The sequence below is a fragment of the Periplaneta americana genome, chromosome 17 (assembly GCF_040183065.1).
Source record: "Periplaneta americana isolate PAMFEO1 chromosome 17, P.americana_PAMFEO1_priV1, whole genome shotgun sequence".
Taxonomy (NCBI): domain Eukaryota; kingdom Metazoa; phylum Arthropoda; class Insecta; order Blattodea; family Blattidae; genus Periplaneta; species Periplaneta americana.
This window is the reverse complement of record NC_091133.1, coordinates 87,203,106-87,219,999: the sequence shown is the minus strand read 5'-3', so window position 1 is coordinate 87,219,999 and position 16,894 is coordinate 87,203,106. Positions and strand designations below refer to the sequence as shown.

The following is a 16,894-nucleotide window of genomic DNA, read 5'->3' as shown; positions in this document are numbered from 1 at the left end:
CACGATGCATAAAAAATAAAGATTTTTAATCCCATTACGCAACGTTCTGAATATTGAATGATATAAAACTTCTTAGCACACAATTTCGCGTTCCTTCAGGTCAGAGTTGTTTATAAAATACTATATCATCACAGCGCAGGTAATGAGATGTGAGTTCTGATTACCGGGTAGCCACGGGCACGCTGCAGCAGCCTTATTAGGCCGCAGAGAGCAGCGGTCGGTCTCCTTATATAAGAGATCGTTGCTCCTGCGGACCCGTCCAGGTCCGTCACATGGGCGGAGGGTGAACGACGCATGCGACTTTCTGTCCAGCTGGCTGGCGGCCTTTCGCCAAGTACACCTAAGTTCGATCCCTAACAGATTTTGACATATTTTAACTAAAACAACGGCGAGTTAGGCTTCTTTGGAGTACGTCAGTTAAACTGACAGTACTGTCCGTTACTCAGGAGAAGACGAGCGGAAAGAATGTGACCTTCTTGACTATCGCTGTTGATTATTATAAACATCGCTCAGATAAGCATCCCAGTAGCCAGGTTATTACTCGTGCAGGAAACATGAGTAACAATGCATATGGAAATTAAAGCTAAGTTGAACAGAAGGAGACCTAATGTTTCCGCTTACTGCAGTACAAATATTGCACGTGTTGTCGTACGTTATCTGTTCACATCCCTTCCTCCTCAGTCCGCTTTCGTCTTCTCCTGAGTCACCGACAGTAAGTAACTAGTGGCCTATTTTGTAATATTTCTGCACAAATTTTAAACATTTGTGATGAAGATAAACTAATGTCATGTCCCCTCATAACTTCATAAGTAATGTCGGTCTTTCTAAATTCGATGTTATGTGAAGATTTTCTTTAGTTGGACAATGCAATTTACAGAACGTTATGGTTATTATTGCATATTGTGAGCAGGTAACAGTCGTAAATTGTTAATATAAAGTATATAAAATGGTTGTGATAAAGTTTGAGATTTGAGTCTTTCCAAAAACACTACTGGAAACTAGGTTATAAGACTGCTGCTGCCGCGGCTCGAAGAATATCTGAAGCCGAGGGTGACGGTGTCGTTGGTGAGTGTGCAGCACAACGATGGTTCCATTAACTATAGAAGAGAAGATAATTACTGTAATAAAAAGGGCGGTCATAAAATAAGAACAAAGAAGATTGTAAGAATAAAGGAAGTGATGAAAATAATGAGCATGCAGAAAAGAAAGAGGATGGTAAAAATAAAGTGGATTGTAAGGATAAAGTAAAATAAATAGTAAAAATAATGTAGGTAATAGAAATAAAATGTATTGTGATGATAAAGTAAATGATAAGAATAAAGTGGATAGGGAATAAACAAGACACTAAAAATAAAGAAAGTGGTGGGACTGATGATGATCTGGAGAAGACAGAAGATGGTGAGAATAATGAATATGGTGAGATTGAAGAAGATAGCAAGAATAAAGAGGATTTGTGAGCATAAATAATATTGTAAGACAGGGGCGATTTCTCAGGGCATGCTATGCTTGCTGCGCAAGCCCAATATTTTCGTAGAATGTGTATTTCTCAAAATGGCATTATGTACATTAAACTTTATTTTGAGTTTTGGAATACTGTATAGGCGTAATACCATCCGCAGGTTGCACACCGCAAATATCGCAACGCTTGCTCGTTTCTTGGAGCTACAGGAAAGACGTAGAAATATCGAGAATATGATGCGCGCGCAAGTGCCTTCCTCCTTGGCCCGTCCTAGGCGCACATGCTTCTGTTATGTGTTGTTTGAAGCTCTGGTCCGAGAGCTACACAGACCAGTATTGGCAGCCGCAATGTGCTGTGATTTGCGAGTGCAATGTAATTGTACGAGCGGAATGCATATGTTAGCTGCTGCATGTATTATTAATTCTTAAACATTAATTTGAAGAATTGCAATGAGTTCGGAATTGTGTGTCATTGAAACATTATTAAATCCATTTTCTTGAAGGACTATTCAAGAGAAGACAGACATTATAGAGAATATGTGCGCTCGTTCAGTGCAGCTCAATACAACAATATGCATTGGTTGGCAGGGTCGAAAAAACTAAATAAACTGTTTTGTTGGCCATGTTTGTCATATTATATCGAACTTCTACATCTGATAAGCGAATATGGTCCATGACTCATAATGATTTCATAATTATAAAATAAATTATTTATGTGGGTCTGATTATTTTTATTAATTATTAATTATTATATCCTCTCATCTTCCCCTATTAATAAAAGAGCAAGCCTAACTTTCGTGACTAGCATTCGCCCCTGTTGTAAGAGAACTGTGAGAATAAAGAGTGGTCAGAATATAGAGGATGTAAAGAAGAATGGTGAGAAGAAAGATATTGATGGGGATAAAGGGGATGGGAAGAAAGGGTGAGAATAAAGATGAAGAGAATAGTGAGGATAATGGTGAGAATAAAGAGGACGGTGAGAATCATGAGGATGGTGAAAATCAAGAGGAGGCGGTGAAGAAAGACAATGAGGATAAAAAGACGATGAGAAGATGGAAAAGGATGGGGAGAGAGAAAATTAAGAAAAGTTTATTAATTGAATGAATAAATTTATAACACTAGAACAAAAAAAAAAGTAGAGTATCAATAGCATGACAAGTAAAAGAGGGAAACCAAAGAAGAAATAGAAGAGCAAGTGAAGATTCAGGAGGAAGAAGAGAACGGGAAAGGGAAAATATCTATAAATTAACATTGGTGAAAATCACGATTTTATAAAACGCAGTCATGTTGCTCCTGTGTTTTCTTAGCTCTGCAAATATCAAGGGTTGTCCACATTAGTGACATTCATATCATTGCCCTCGCCGTAATATGTAGGAGTCAGAGTAGATTAATTTAAAACGTTTTGTCTGTGATATTTTTAATTCTATCTCTATCTCTTGTGAATTACGCAACTTGTTGTTCTTTATATTAATATATTTACTGTTTACATAATAAGTAGCAAGGATATTATTTCTTAAATTACAAGAGTTACGTAAAAACGTTACTTGAAACGTTGTACAAGATAAAAATAGAACAGTGACTAAGCACTACTAGCATGTCATGCGATTGATTGCCGGAACACAAGGCGATTCCAATATTGTGACGTAACAAGAACCACTTGTTTACTAAAACAGAAGGGGGTGTGGCGTGAAAAATTCCGTCTTAGCGTTTTTACATCGAGGACATTCTACAAAACCAAATGTTTTCTCCCACCGCTTGCAAAACAAAAACCTTAAGAGGCGGTTGCACCCGTTTCCTGAAGCCTGCATTGTGCAGCGTGTTACGCAAGCAGGTCAGTGCGGAAGGTGTAGTACTTACCCCGGGAACTGGTGCAGTGACGGTGTTGGTAGCCGGTGAAGGGACACTGACCTGCTGACGGCGTAGATTTCGAGCGGCCGGTCCACCTTGTGCACGCAAATCGTGGCCAGCGGGTCGTCGGTTATGATCTCCGGGGAGGCGGTCTTGTGCGGGAGCTGGAGGCTGGGCTGATCGTGGCTGGGGCGCGAAGAGGACCCGGCCAGCCACTTGAGCATTATTCTCCTGCTTTGGGGTGCTGCGGCCGGCGCCAGCGAGAGAGCGAGCGTGTCTGGAGACGCGCTGCCCCTGCCGGCACTAGCTCATCCTGCTCACCGCCTGAAAACAACGCAAAAACATCTGATTATTATTATTATTATTATTATTATTATTATTATTACATTAAAAGCTGTAGGTTACCACTTTTCTATCCGGCCAAACCTAGTCTTGTTACCAGAGGTTACACAAGGGGAGTTACCGGGTTTGAACTCTCCCTTGAACTTTTTTTTTTTTAAATGACATATTTAGATTTGAGTAGTTTTTATCCATAATCGTTTCCCTTCTTTAATTTTTCACTGTCAGAGTAACAAAATGTACAGCCCTCCTACCCTTCCTTCAATATATTCATCATGCGAGTTTCATTCTTCATCCTTGGTGAGTTCCATGTTCCATTCATTATTGTGTTGAATTAAATTTATTTCAATGTATTTCATTGTTCCCATGGATTTTCCTGTTATGTAAACAGTTCTTACCTATCATACACAAATAACTGTTGAAATGTTAAATGTTATGATTTATTTAACGACGCTCGCAACTGCAAAGGTTATATCAGCGTCGCCGGATGTGCCGGAATTTTGTCCCGCAGGAGTGCTTTTACATGCCAGTAAATCTACTGACATGAGCCTGTCGCATTTAAGCACACTTAAATGCCATCGACCTGGCCCGGGATCGAACCCGCAACCTTGGGCATAGAAGGCCAGCGCTATACCAACTCGCCAACCAGGTCAACTAACTGTTGAATATATATATACACACACATATAAGGGTGATTCACGAGGAAAGGTAAAAAATTTAGGATACGATATCTTAGGCCATTTTGAGTGAAAAAGTTCATATGAACATAGGTCCGTTTAAGAACGATGGCGGAGCTAGATGCATTATTTTGGTAAAACGTCTCGCCCCAATGTGAATCAGACGTTACCATATTATGCTGCTGACGTGAGAACGTGAGACAAGGTCAAGATCGCAACGAATGACGTAGGCTAACATTGGAATCTGCATTGTGAACGATGTAGATAAGGGAAACAAACCGGGTGGTGGGGCATTACAAATGTCCAATCGCCTGCCCTTGTCTGATGTAATGACACAGAACCCGCAGATAACACAAATAGCCTACACTATCACTCATCAATTCACAGCAGTTCAGTCAGCTACCTACACTACAGTAGTTATACAGACACAGTTATCGGAAGTGTTAAGTTGTGTTTTTCAAGATGCCTTATAAATTTCCGACTACAGAATACGCCTATATGGTGTATGTTTATGGTTTGTGCGATGGAAGTTCCTTGCATGCCGTCGCTGAATATGAACGACGATTTCCGAACAGAAGGGTACCATACTTACTGTCTATGGGGTTGATGAAAGACTTGGTATAGCAAAGGAAGGGAGAAACGAGAGAGGCGCTAATCGACCGTATTTTGGATGCGGCATAAAGAACAGCTACGTGCAACTCTCCCGGGCGATGAGCGCGATTCACGCCCGAGCACAACAGTGCATTGAAGCAGAAGGAGGTACCTTTGAAAATGTGCGAAAACATCGACCCCCGACGTCTAGAATATTAGGTATGTATGCATACGTAAATATAAACTTTAAATTTGTCCGTTATCTGTCTCTAAATGCGAATTAGTACAATGGAATCTCAGAAGTTTTTGTGAAATCAAAGAGCCATATCTCCGTAACTGTTCGAAAACGGATCAATATTCATATGAACTTTTTGACTCAGAATGACTTCAGAAATCACGTCCTAAATTTTTTACCTTTCCTCGTGAATCACCCTGTATATATATATATATATATATATATATATATATATGATTATTTTGCAAGTTTAATAATGACACAAACATGTTTTATTACACAAAATTAAACACATGTTAAAATTTGTTAAAAATGGATCGCTGTGAAAAAATTACGTTTCAATGATTTTATAAGAATATTCATTATGTTCTATTAGAACATATAATATTAATAAATATACAGTAAAATAATAATAATAATAATAATAATAATAACAAAATTTAAAATTCCGATAATGTAAATTGTAAGCAATTTTAATACTAATCACCACCTTGACAAAATTCTGCGTACTCCACTGCATGTAACAGAGATCTTCCAATGAACTGTGAAGATAAAGAGAATGCATATACCTTTACAGTATAAAAATGATGAGAATTAGAATTGTTTTATCTCATAATCATTAAATCAATTTCATCTGATATTATGCATGGATTGTGTTTATTCTTTTTTTAAGAACATGTCAAATTCTGAGCCTCATTTCGCTCTCAATTGAAATTGGTGACGATAAATAACCTATATCTGATACAGCATCGTTAAATAATTCACTAAAATAAATATATGGCCAACGAGATCCAAAAACACCGATTAATCTGACCTAGTCAAGAGACGAGGCGCATTTAATTCTTAAGGGAAGTACAATAAACTCAATTCCCAATTAATTTCTAGGCCAACACGCTGCAACTGTAGCAGCGAAAAACTAATTCCTATAGTGATATATAAAAATTCATGTTGTATCCAGCCTTGAAATTTTATGTCACTGTAAAAGCAGTCAAGATAAATTCAACTTACGAATCGTGACGTGACAAATTCCTCAGCGTACCAAATCATTATAAGGTAAAAAGATGAAACGCGGCTTCATTGTGAGGAGGTCAAAACATGTACTAAATGTCATGAGGGAAAGTTTGATATGGGTGTTCAAAGTTTAACTGCAGGATGTGTGGAAGTTCCGTAAGTTTTTTCAATTACGCAACTGAAATTTCCTGTCCTACACACTCATCTTAGTTAATAAGACTAGAGGAAAGAAAGTTACCACTAACATGCTATTGAAGAATAGATATTGTCGATAAACTAACTATAGGCAAAACACAATTTTCTCACAAACAATATAATTCTAGTCTTTCGTTAAGCGTAGGCCCTACACTACGCATTAATTTTTACTTTCTCCACAGAAATACATACAGGGTGGTTCTAACTGGTTACCATGAAAATTAGTACTGAATTTTCATTTATTAAAGATAGCCCTATTGCACAAATGTATGTTTGGGTTATACGAGGGTCGTCCAAAAAGTAAGTTTACAATGTACTGTATATTTCTCAATATTATACAGCGTGGAAGGGTATCTTTTACATTAATTGACAGTGGTAATAGACGAAGTCAATGAGAACAAGTTTTGTTAAATATGTTTTTGAACGCGTCCAATAGTTCTGAGAATAAGAAATTTAACGTGTTGCAACGCTCCTTGAGATCATTGCTTCGCAGTGCGGGTGAGTATAACTGCAAGACTTGCGAGAGGAGAATGTACACAAAAACGTTTCATCAGATACATTTCGATCAAATTACTGTAGATGAAAACAAAGTAATTAATCAATTAATTAGGCAAATTGTTTGGTTTTTAACATTCTTTATTACGCTATAACCACTTTAACTATAAATCCAATACAATGAAACGTATTTAACATTCACAGTATCTGTTGATTTCTTCGTTTTTTACGTAATTACAAAATTAGTAAAGAATATGCGTTCTTATATAACAAAACTATTACCATTAAAGAAACTTGGACTCTCACTCTGAGAGAGGAACATAGGTTAAGGGTGTTTGAGAATAAGGTGCTTAGGAAAATATTTGGGGCTAAGCGGGATGAAGTTACAGGAGAATGGAGAAAGTTACACAACACAGAACTGCACGCATTGTATTCTTCACCTGACATAATTAGGAACTTAAAATCCAGACGTTTGAGATGGACAGGGCATGTAGCACGAATGGGCGAATCCAGAAATGCATATAGAGTGTTAGTTGGGAGACCGGAGGGAAAAAAACCTTTAGGGAGGCCGAGACGTAGATGGGAGGATAATATTAAAATAGATTTGAGGGAGGTGGGGTATGATGATAGAGACTGGATTAATCTTGCACAGGATAGGGACCGATGGCGGGCTTATGTGAGGACGGCAATGAACCTTCGGGTTCCTTAAAAGCCATTTGTAAGTAAGTATGTATTACCATTAAAGATTTGATGTGAACTGAAAATAACATTCCTACGAATACACATTCTGTAACTAAATGTCCATTTAAGTTATTAACTTTGAAGAAATAAAAAACAAATTAATTTAGAAAAGAATTTAAGTTTACAGTAATATTAAGTAATGATTTAAGTGTTGCCAATGTCAGTAATTTGATCGAAACGTACCTGATGAGCAGGCTTCGGTCCTGGGCACAGAAACGCATGAAGTTCAGAACGCACGGACATAGTGTTGTGTTGGTCGAGTGGAGTGGGAGATGGAGCGCGCTGTTACTTCGTGTCTCAACATGTAAACAGTCCGTCATAGTACGGCACAAAATATATTTCTCCCTGTACAGCTGCAGTATATAGAGTACATTCCTAGTGTAGACAATAAATGTATATCATTAAAGTATTAACGTGAGTTGTAACCTTCAATCAGGTGTCCCTACGCCGAAGCCTGTTACATGTACCGCAGCCAAGCAGCAATACACACAACGGTAATGCACATTACGGACCCATCTGTGCTGTTGCAGTCACCCCTTCAGACGGGTCATGCGGTCATTTATACTCCGTTTACTCTAAACCTCATACTGGTTACTCTGAGTCCCTAGGCCGAAGTCTGCTGATGAGACGTTTCTGTTTACATTCTCCTCTCGCAAGTCTTCCATAGTCTCCATGGTGATTGAGGCATTTGTCTAACCGTGAGACATGTTTTTCGATGTCACTCTTGTAAAATGTGGTATCCTGACACTTGAGCCAACATTTTACAGCAGAAGTACCGTATACAGTTGCATTAATATTGTTGCTCCCGTCTCCAAGAAATCGACCAGCAAATCTTTCTGATCCCAGAAGAGGATAGCCAACATTTTGCCAGCCGACTTCACGACCTTGAATTTCTTGGTTCGCGGGGAACCTGAATGCTTCCACTTCATGCTTGCCCTTTTCGTTTTTGGGGTGTGAAGTCAAATAATAGGAGTCATATCACATTATTATTATTATTATTATTATTATTATTATTATTATTATTATTATTATTATTATTTCCACGCCGATGAAGGGAACCAATGAAGTCCGTCTCCATGTAATTAGCTTCGAGGATGAAAATCCAAGTCTCTTAATGCAGAATAAACACGCAACTCATAGGATTTCTGTCTGTAGTCACAACAACGGTACTCGCAGACATGTAGTTATATGCGTGTACACAACGTAAGTGCTCTTGAAGGCTAACCCACTGTTTACAATTTCTCTAACAAGACTGTTGTATGTTATGAAACGTATGAGGCAAACCACATGCATGCAGCGTTCCGTGTCTTTCTCTCTTTCTTTGTATACCGTAAACTCGTACTTCAGTAGAAGTAATAATGAAACGATGTGAGTAAGAGAAAATGCAATTCTTATTAACGGCGTACATTTCTGAGTAAACCTATCATATGAAATTATAATTTACATTGCTTATTAAATTGTTTAACTTGGTTATTTAACGACGCTGTATCAACTACTAAGTTATTTAGCGTCGATGGGTTGGTGATAGCGTGATGAGGCCGAGGATTTGCCAAAGATTACCTGACTTTGATCATCAAATTCAACATAAAAAATAGAAGGGGATTCGAGGAAATCGCTATGCTTTCGTCTAACGTCAATACAGGGATTACGGTATTACTCCATATTAGAACTGAGATAAATACTCGTACAATTTGTTGTAAGATTTAATGACTAATTATGATGATGATGATGATGATAATAATAATAATAATAATAATAATAATAATAATAATAATAATATATTAAAAGAAAATATAATTACTAAAAGGACAAGAACAGAACAGTTTTTGAGCCTCAAACAATAAATTAACAATTAACTGGTATGAATAATTGAATATATACATGAAATATATACTTATAGTCTACGTAACTGTAGGTACGTCAATAGAAAACCACAATTCCAAGTCACACAGGGTTTTTATGCACCTGATGTGGGTCTCTAGCGTCTTGTCAGCCCACTCGAGTTGTGTGGATATAAAAGGGAAAAACTGAGACGGTGTCGCGTGGAGTTCCTGGGTAGCTCTGTCTGTAGAGCTTTGCTACGTTCAACTAGAGGCCCCGGGATCGATACCCGGCCCCGGAACATTTTTTCCCCTGAAATTATTCAAGTCTGCTTCACAGGGAGCTTTACCTGAAAACTAGACTTGCATAATTAAATGGTATACTGAACATAACCACGTATAGGAATGGACTCGTACACATTGTCATTTTATCGGATATGACGTAAACATTTGCATTGCAACAGAAGTCGAATATTCGCTCTACAAAATCCTTTCGCTGCCAAACATCTTAGAATGAAATGGAGGCGGCACTATGACCCAGCACTGCAACCTTTTACGATCTATTGCACTAACTCTCAAGCTTAGTCCATTTCAAAACTCACATCGGCTGACTACACTAAGGTTCACTGCGTACCCAGACAATCCTCCTCGTCCCTAGGCCAGCCCCCTTCGTGCGTCGCCAGCCGGCGGTCGGGGAATGCTATGGAATGATGACGTCATGAATAAATGGTGACGGAATGATGTAGAGGCCTAATATGGGGAAACGGGTGAACCCCGAGAAAAACCCCATCTACGACCTTGTCCACCACAAGTGTCACTATGGATTTTTCAATGAAAAATCCCAGGCGTGAGTGTCACGCCGAAGGTCTCAACACTCAGCCACCGCAGGGCAAGGAGCTGTGATAGATAACATTCGTTTATACAGTCCGACCATCCATGCACTCCAGTGCACTTATGGTTGAAATATGTGACATAATTTGGTAAAAATTTCGTGACTTTTTTACCGTGTAACGTTATACACTCATACACAATCTTAACTAGCAATAATCTTATAAACGAAATTGTATTTGAAGCACTCATGTGAAATAAAGTTGTTAATAATATACAGGGTGTTCGGGTGAGTGTGTGATAAACTTTGAGGTGTGATAGATGTGACAACTGGAACAACTTTTTACTTATAAACCCTTATCCTACGACGCTTCAGTACAAAGCTACAAAACCTTGAAAACAGTTTCACTCATGACTATTATTCAATTAGTTTTTTTCTCGTTTGCAGAGTGGGATGCGTGAAACGAGGAAATAATATTGTTTTGTTTAGGTGACTCAAGTGCGTACATGTTTGCACATAACAAATGTGCTGCACAAATTACAAATGATTACATGTCTGTACACCTTTACAAAGTTAATGTACGTATAGTACATCGCCTGTGGTTTAAAGGCGGTTCTCAACATGGTGCCCACCCAGCTCGCTGCATACACTGCATGTCTGCAAGTTGTGCATTTTTGAAACGCTCCATTGCAACTTCTAAAGAAAAGGGAGAACATTTAAAATTAACAGCAAGTATAATAGCTACGTAATACAGTAGACAAATGAATGGAAATTTACTCGAAGATACATAAGTATTTCATTCCCTTAGCATAACCTAATGGTAAGTGTAAGAATTAAGTAATAAATAATTTTTACAAAAAGTACTGAAATGGAAATACGTTCAACAGATTGCTGTAATTCCAGGCATTTAATACAGAAAAGGGATGAGTCAAAACTGTTATGGGAAAAACTCGCTACATTCAACTGTATATTGCTTCGTACTGGAGTGTCGCCGAATACGGGTTTATAAGTAAATGTTGTTCCATTTGACACCACCTATAACATCTCAAAGTTTGTCACACACTCCCCGAATACCCGGGTACAAATTTTCGAAAAGAATAATTTGGACATATTTTGCAATGGAAAATTGTGTGGTGGGTTGCATATGCACGAATTATGGGGCATTCTGTATATGTAAGTCATCCTTATTGTTACCTAACTCAATTTTATACAGAAACCCAGTCATCAATTATTGTCGTGCAGGACATAAAACAGCGGTCATCAGCACACTGCACCCTTCTGCTAGCGTCTCTTATCCGCGGATAAGAGAGGCTCTAGCTTGCATCCGTGGCTGCTGGCAGGTATGCTTTGTCCCTGTCCCTTCTGCACGACGCGCGACGGTGCATATTGCGATACTCTCCTTACCCGTTACACATTTTAGCGAGGTCTGACGATCACTAACATAAAAGATAAAATTATCAAATAAATTGCATCCCTATTCTTTTGCAGCTGACCTCTTCAAAGTAATATAGTTAATATATTATATTTATTTAAAATTTGAAAATAAATGTCTTTTCTTCCTCGTTTTTATCGCGGAAATGAACACTTTTCATAGCAATAGCCAATTTTCGCGAAAATTCGAGACGCTTTACTTGAACCTTTTTGTAGTATTTCTGTCTCGTAAAATAATTTTATGATATCTATTTTAGTTTATATAATACAGTATTGTAGCCGTAGTAGTTAGTTCTGGCTGAATAGAAGTGAAGGCCTGAAGGTCTTAACTCTACCAGACAAATAAATATATTAATAAATAAATAGCACAACAGATGCAATAATATAATATAGTTAAATAATAAAACTCACTATAATAAATCAGTCATGTTTATGATAAAACCTGCATATACTTTTTGAGGCATCTGTCAGCCACATTTAGTGTATATTGCTAATAAAAAACAGGCTCTGCGCCATCGTCATACCACCACCACCACCGTGCCTTTAACTCCTTTCAAGTTTATCAGTATTGTGAACATTAAAACGGGTTCTGGTCATTACAGTCGTCATCATCATCATCATCATCATCATCATCATCATCATCAAGTTTCTCAACATTGTGAGCATTGGTACTCTGTTAAGAGCCAATTTGGCCAAACCGCCGCTTAAAACAATATAGAGTCAGCTCCACACCACACTTATTTTTTTATCTATTAGGGAGAGAAATATGACAAGGATGCCCTTTATCACCAACCCTGGTCAACATCTACTTGGAGAATTTAGTGAAGAGCTGTTTTCAGAACATGGAAGGAGTGATATTAGGAGGAGGAAGAAGAATAAAGTGTGTAAGATTTGCTGATGATATGGCATTGCTAGCAGAAGAGGATATGACACTAAGAGATAGGCTATGCTACAGGAGCTGAATGACAGCTGTGAGCAGTATGGAATGAACAACAAGACGAAGACCACGGTCATTTCAAATACTTGGAGTGTACTGTAAGTAGTAAGATGACCTGTTGCCAGGAGGTCAAAAGGAGAATAGCAATAGCAAAGAAAGCTTTTAATAGAAAAAAGGAGCATCTTCTGCGGACCTCTGGAAAAAGAACTAAGAGACTAGTGAAGTGCTTTGTGTGGAGTGTAGAATTGTATGGGACAGTAACATGGTCATTACGACGAAGTAAAGAAAAGCGAATTGAAGCATTTGAAATGTGGATATGGAGAAGGATGGAGCGTGTGAAATGGACAGAGTAAGAAACGAAGATGTGTTGGAAAGAGTGGATGAAGAAAGAGTGATGCTGAAACTGATCAGAAGAGGAGAATAAATTGCCTACTGAAGGATGCACGGGAAGGAATGGTGAACAGGAGAAGAGTTCGTGGCAGAAGAAGATATCAGATGATAGACATTAAGATATATGGATCATATGAGACAAAGAGGAAGGCAGAAAATAGGAAAGACTAGAGAATGTTGGGTTTGCAGTGAAAACCTGCTCTTGGGCAGAACACTATGAATGAAATGAAGTGTGATCTGACTGAGGTTATGCTGAAGTTACGTGGTCATTAGTGAGAGTATGAGAATGCGCCCTGCTCGCCATGCGGTTACGAGCACCTCACCACAAATTGCAGGCCTACATTCTACTGACAACTTCTTTTTCCTTCAGGTGTATCAACCTGCTGCTTCAGTTACCACAGTTATCTATGCACAGGAAAAACAAACACTCAGTGACACGCCCATTCCGCTTCAGAGAGAAAAAATACATTTCTCTGTCGAGAATTGAAGTCGCGTCTGCTGAACTTGAAGCCAGAAACGTTACTACTTCAAGCCACAAAGGAGGACTTAATAATAATAATTACCTTGAACGTGCCTGAATTAGCATTATTGGAACCGGTTGTTTGTGTTTATTAGGCCGAGTGGTCACCCAGTTGCTATGTCGGAACTGAATCAATGTCAATGTCAACCTCCGCATGATACTGTTCCGAAATGCACTGCGCTCAGTTCCTTCCATGCAGCACCGAACATGTATAACGATTTACATCACAAAGTACTACACAACAGCATTATAAATTATGGTAAACCTCCATAATATGAGTAAAATTAATTCAGTTACTTATCTACTATATATATATATATATATATATATATATATATATATATATAATTTGAACTGGTAATGGAAATTATGGGAAAACGGCAACGGATTTTAATCAATGACCACTCATTTTGAAGTTTGGCATCCAAATGTGTGTGAAAAATTAGTAATTTTCAGTGAAATAACAATTTTTCTACATAATTTTCCTATTTTCCAAAATTCATCTTTCGTCAGTTTTGAGAACTATTTTTTTAGAATAAAACAAAACACACACACTACAATAAACAATATTACACGAAGGCCATGACCTGCAGGATTGCTGACATAATTATTTAGAGCTCAGATTCTCTGACATAATGCCAATATGTCGATCTTCATTTGTGTAATTTTTCTAGAACATCTGAAGACTTACTAAAAATAATTTACAGGTCTGATTCACTGCTGTGTAATTTTCTGAGTGCAGCTGTGTATTGGATTTTAAAAACTATTAAACTTAAGAAGGTTTGATGACGTTATTACCATTAAAAATAAAATATTACAGTTTATGCCATACTTTAGGGGAACTATAAATATAACAATTTTCTTTCGATCAAGTATTTGCAGATATTTTTAAAATTTAAGGGGGAAGGTACACCTTTCGCTAGTAGACTATAATTTTACTGTATTTCAACTTTTTTTTCTCAGAATCTGTATGATCTCTGGAAATAAAAATTGATATGCTTAACATACAACATTTGCATCTCAACAAGTTTTAATATTTTTCAAACCCTAATAGTAATTTTTTTAATTATAAATATTTTTATAGTATTTTGTTCAGCCGAGCACGTTTACATTAAAACCCAAAAAGTACTTAAGAGATCTTAATGAAAATTTATGTAAAGTTCTTCCACATAAACTACATATAGTAAAATCTTTAATGTAGGATTTACAACTTATTTTAAAAAATAATATTGATCAAAGTTTTCCTTAAAAAAATTTAGTTGGTATACAATTTAAAAAATATATAACAAATAATATTTATAAACACGTTAGAGATTTTACTGTGTGTTGTGTAGATAGCCTATGTTTATTAAAATAGGTCAAAAAAAGAATTAAGTTAAAATTAAATTATTTGAGTAATTTATCATGTAAACGCTGACCAGCTGAACAAAATACTCGAACAATTTTCATGAATTAAAACAAAACAACTATTAGGTTTTAAAATTGATTAAAACTATTTACTGATGAACAGATAGTGTATATTAAGCATGCCAATTTTTTCTTTCCAGAGGATCTATAGTTTGAGAAAAAAAATGTTGAAATATAGTAAAATTATACTTGCAAATGGTGTACTTCCCCCCCCCCCACCCTTGGACATACATGTTTAAGCACTGTAAAATTTCTGAAATTAGATTTTTTTTTTCCCAGCAATGAATAAATGCGTAACATCCTCAATATACGCTATTTCTGCAATTGTCTACTAATTTCAGATTTAGTACAACTATTATCGTTATGGGTAATTAGAAATTCAAAATAGCACCTGCATTTTGTGTACTGAAATGCCATTTCCCTGATAATTTCCACAAATATCAGTATCTCTGATTGATTCTTTTTTTCTGTTTATTCCTGAATGACGTAGAATCTTTGAAACATCTTCAATATAAATATTTTTATCTTAATTTCTATTTTAAAGGCAATCCTTTTTTTTTAATTTTATTAGGTTAAAATATTTTTTTAAATAAATATTAAGTGTTAAACCAATAGTTCTAGGCACGTTTATTTACAAGTACGAAATACAATTGCACGCAAAATTTCACGGCAATATATTAAAAACTGTGTTATGAGGTATACCGTTTGAATAAACAAAAGTCACGGGCTTCATTTTCTATTTCTAATAACCCGTAACGATAATAGTTTTACTAAATCTGAAAATAGTGTACAATTGAAAAAGTAGTGTATATTGAGCATATAAAATTTCAAGGTTAACTTATAGTATTATTCATTGTTGAGAAAGAAAGAGACTGAATTTTATCAATTTTTCAGTACTTAAAGTATGTATGCCCCTCTTAAACCGCATTTCTTAATCTATATATATATATATATATATATATATATATATATATATTTTGCATGCTCGTGTTTTTTGTTCTTTTTACAGCTATTGTTGTTAGGCCATGAAAGTTAGAATTCCCACACAGAAACTTGTTGCTAGGAAAACTATTCTTCATAACATAAAACTATACTGAAATATACCCATTGCAGTGCACTTATTGTTGCTTAATTACTATTACAGTGCAGTTTTGCGAAGGCTTTGGGATAATATTGCTCTAAACTTTTAATGCAAAATGTATTATAATTTCAATTTTAGAAATATGACCGTGCAAATAATGTTGTACGATATACGTTTGTGAAGTGTATTACAAAATCTTGGAAACTGGAAAACCCGCTCTGCTTATTTTAAAAACTTTTCCTCGATTTTGTAAAAAGCATTTCCCAACCTTGTATCGTAATGTGCTACTAGATGTTATGTTAATCTTTTAGATGATGTTTAATTGTTTAATGTTAATTTCTTAAATGTTATTTTATTGTAATTTATGCATAAAACTTTATTATGTATCGAATCCTCTCCTGAACACGAGATCACTTCCTTTCAGGGGAGTGCTTGAATTTTGCATATGTGACCCGTTGCGCGAAAAGGGACCTAAAGTCGTGAAAGGAAATTTTACAGGAGCACAAAATAACGAATTTGCGGTATAAAAACTGCATTTCTATGTTTTGACATCTTGCGCTACCAGTAGGCATTTTTAAAATACTAAACTAGGACCTAGTTTTACACAGTGCTTCATAAGTACTTAAATCTTTCTTATAGTTGCTAGGAAACAAATGAAAATTTTAATTTGCATTTTTCTCGAAAAGTACATAATGTTATATCAACATTCAATAAGTAATATATTAAAAACTGCAGCACATAGAACCATGAATTTGTTTAAAATGCTCAGTATTTCATCCTCTTTCTGAAACCACAAAAAAAAAAAACAAACAAAAAAATGAAAAATCCGACTTTAGGTCCCATTTCCTGCAACTAGTCACATATTCACAATTCATTTGTATTATATTTT

At 36.4% G+C, this 16,894-nt stretch overlaps 1 protein-coding gene across 3 annotated transcripts in view; it reads right to left on the bottom strand.

Annotated features, from left to right (window-relative positions):
* LOC138693071 (uncharacterized) overlaps positions 1-16,894 on the bottom strand; it is a 512,392-nt gene that overhangs the window by 204,876 nt on the left and 290,622 nt on the right. For 2 of the 3 annotated variants that reach the window (XM_069816649.1, XM_069816648.1), the window contains exon 2: positions 3,316-3,630. In XM_069816649.1, coding sequence (XP_069672750.1) covers positions 3,316-3,530 — 215 coding nt within the window. In that variant the 5' untranslated portion in view covers positions 3,531-3,630. The remainder of the gene's footprint in view (positions 1-3,315; positions 3,631-16,894) is intronic. The other variant, XM_069816650.1, reaches the window with a different exon arrangement.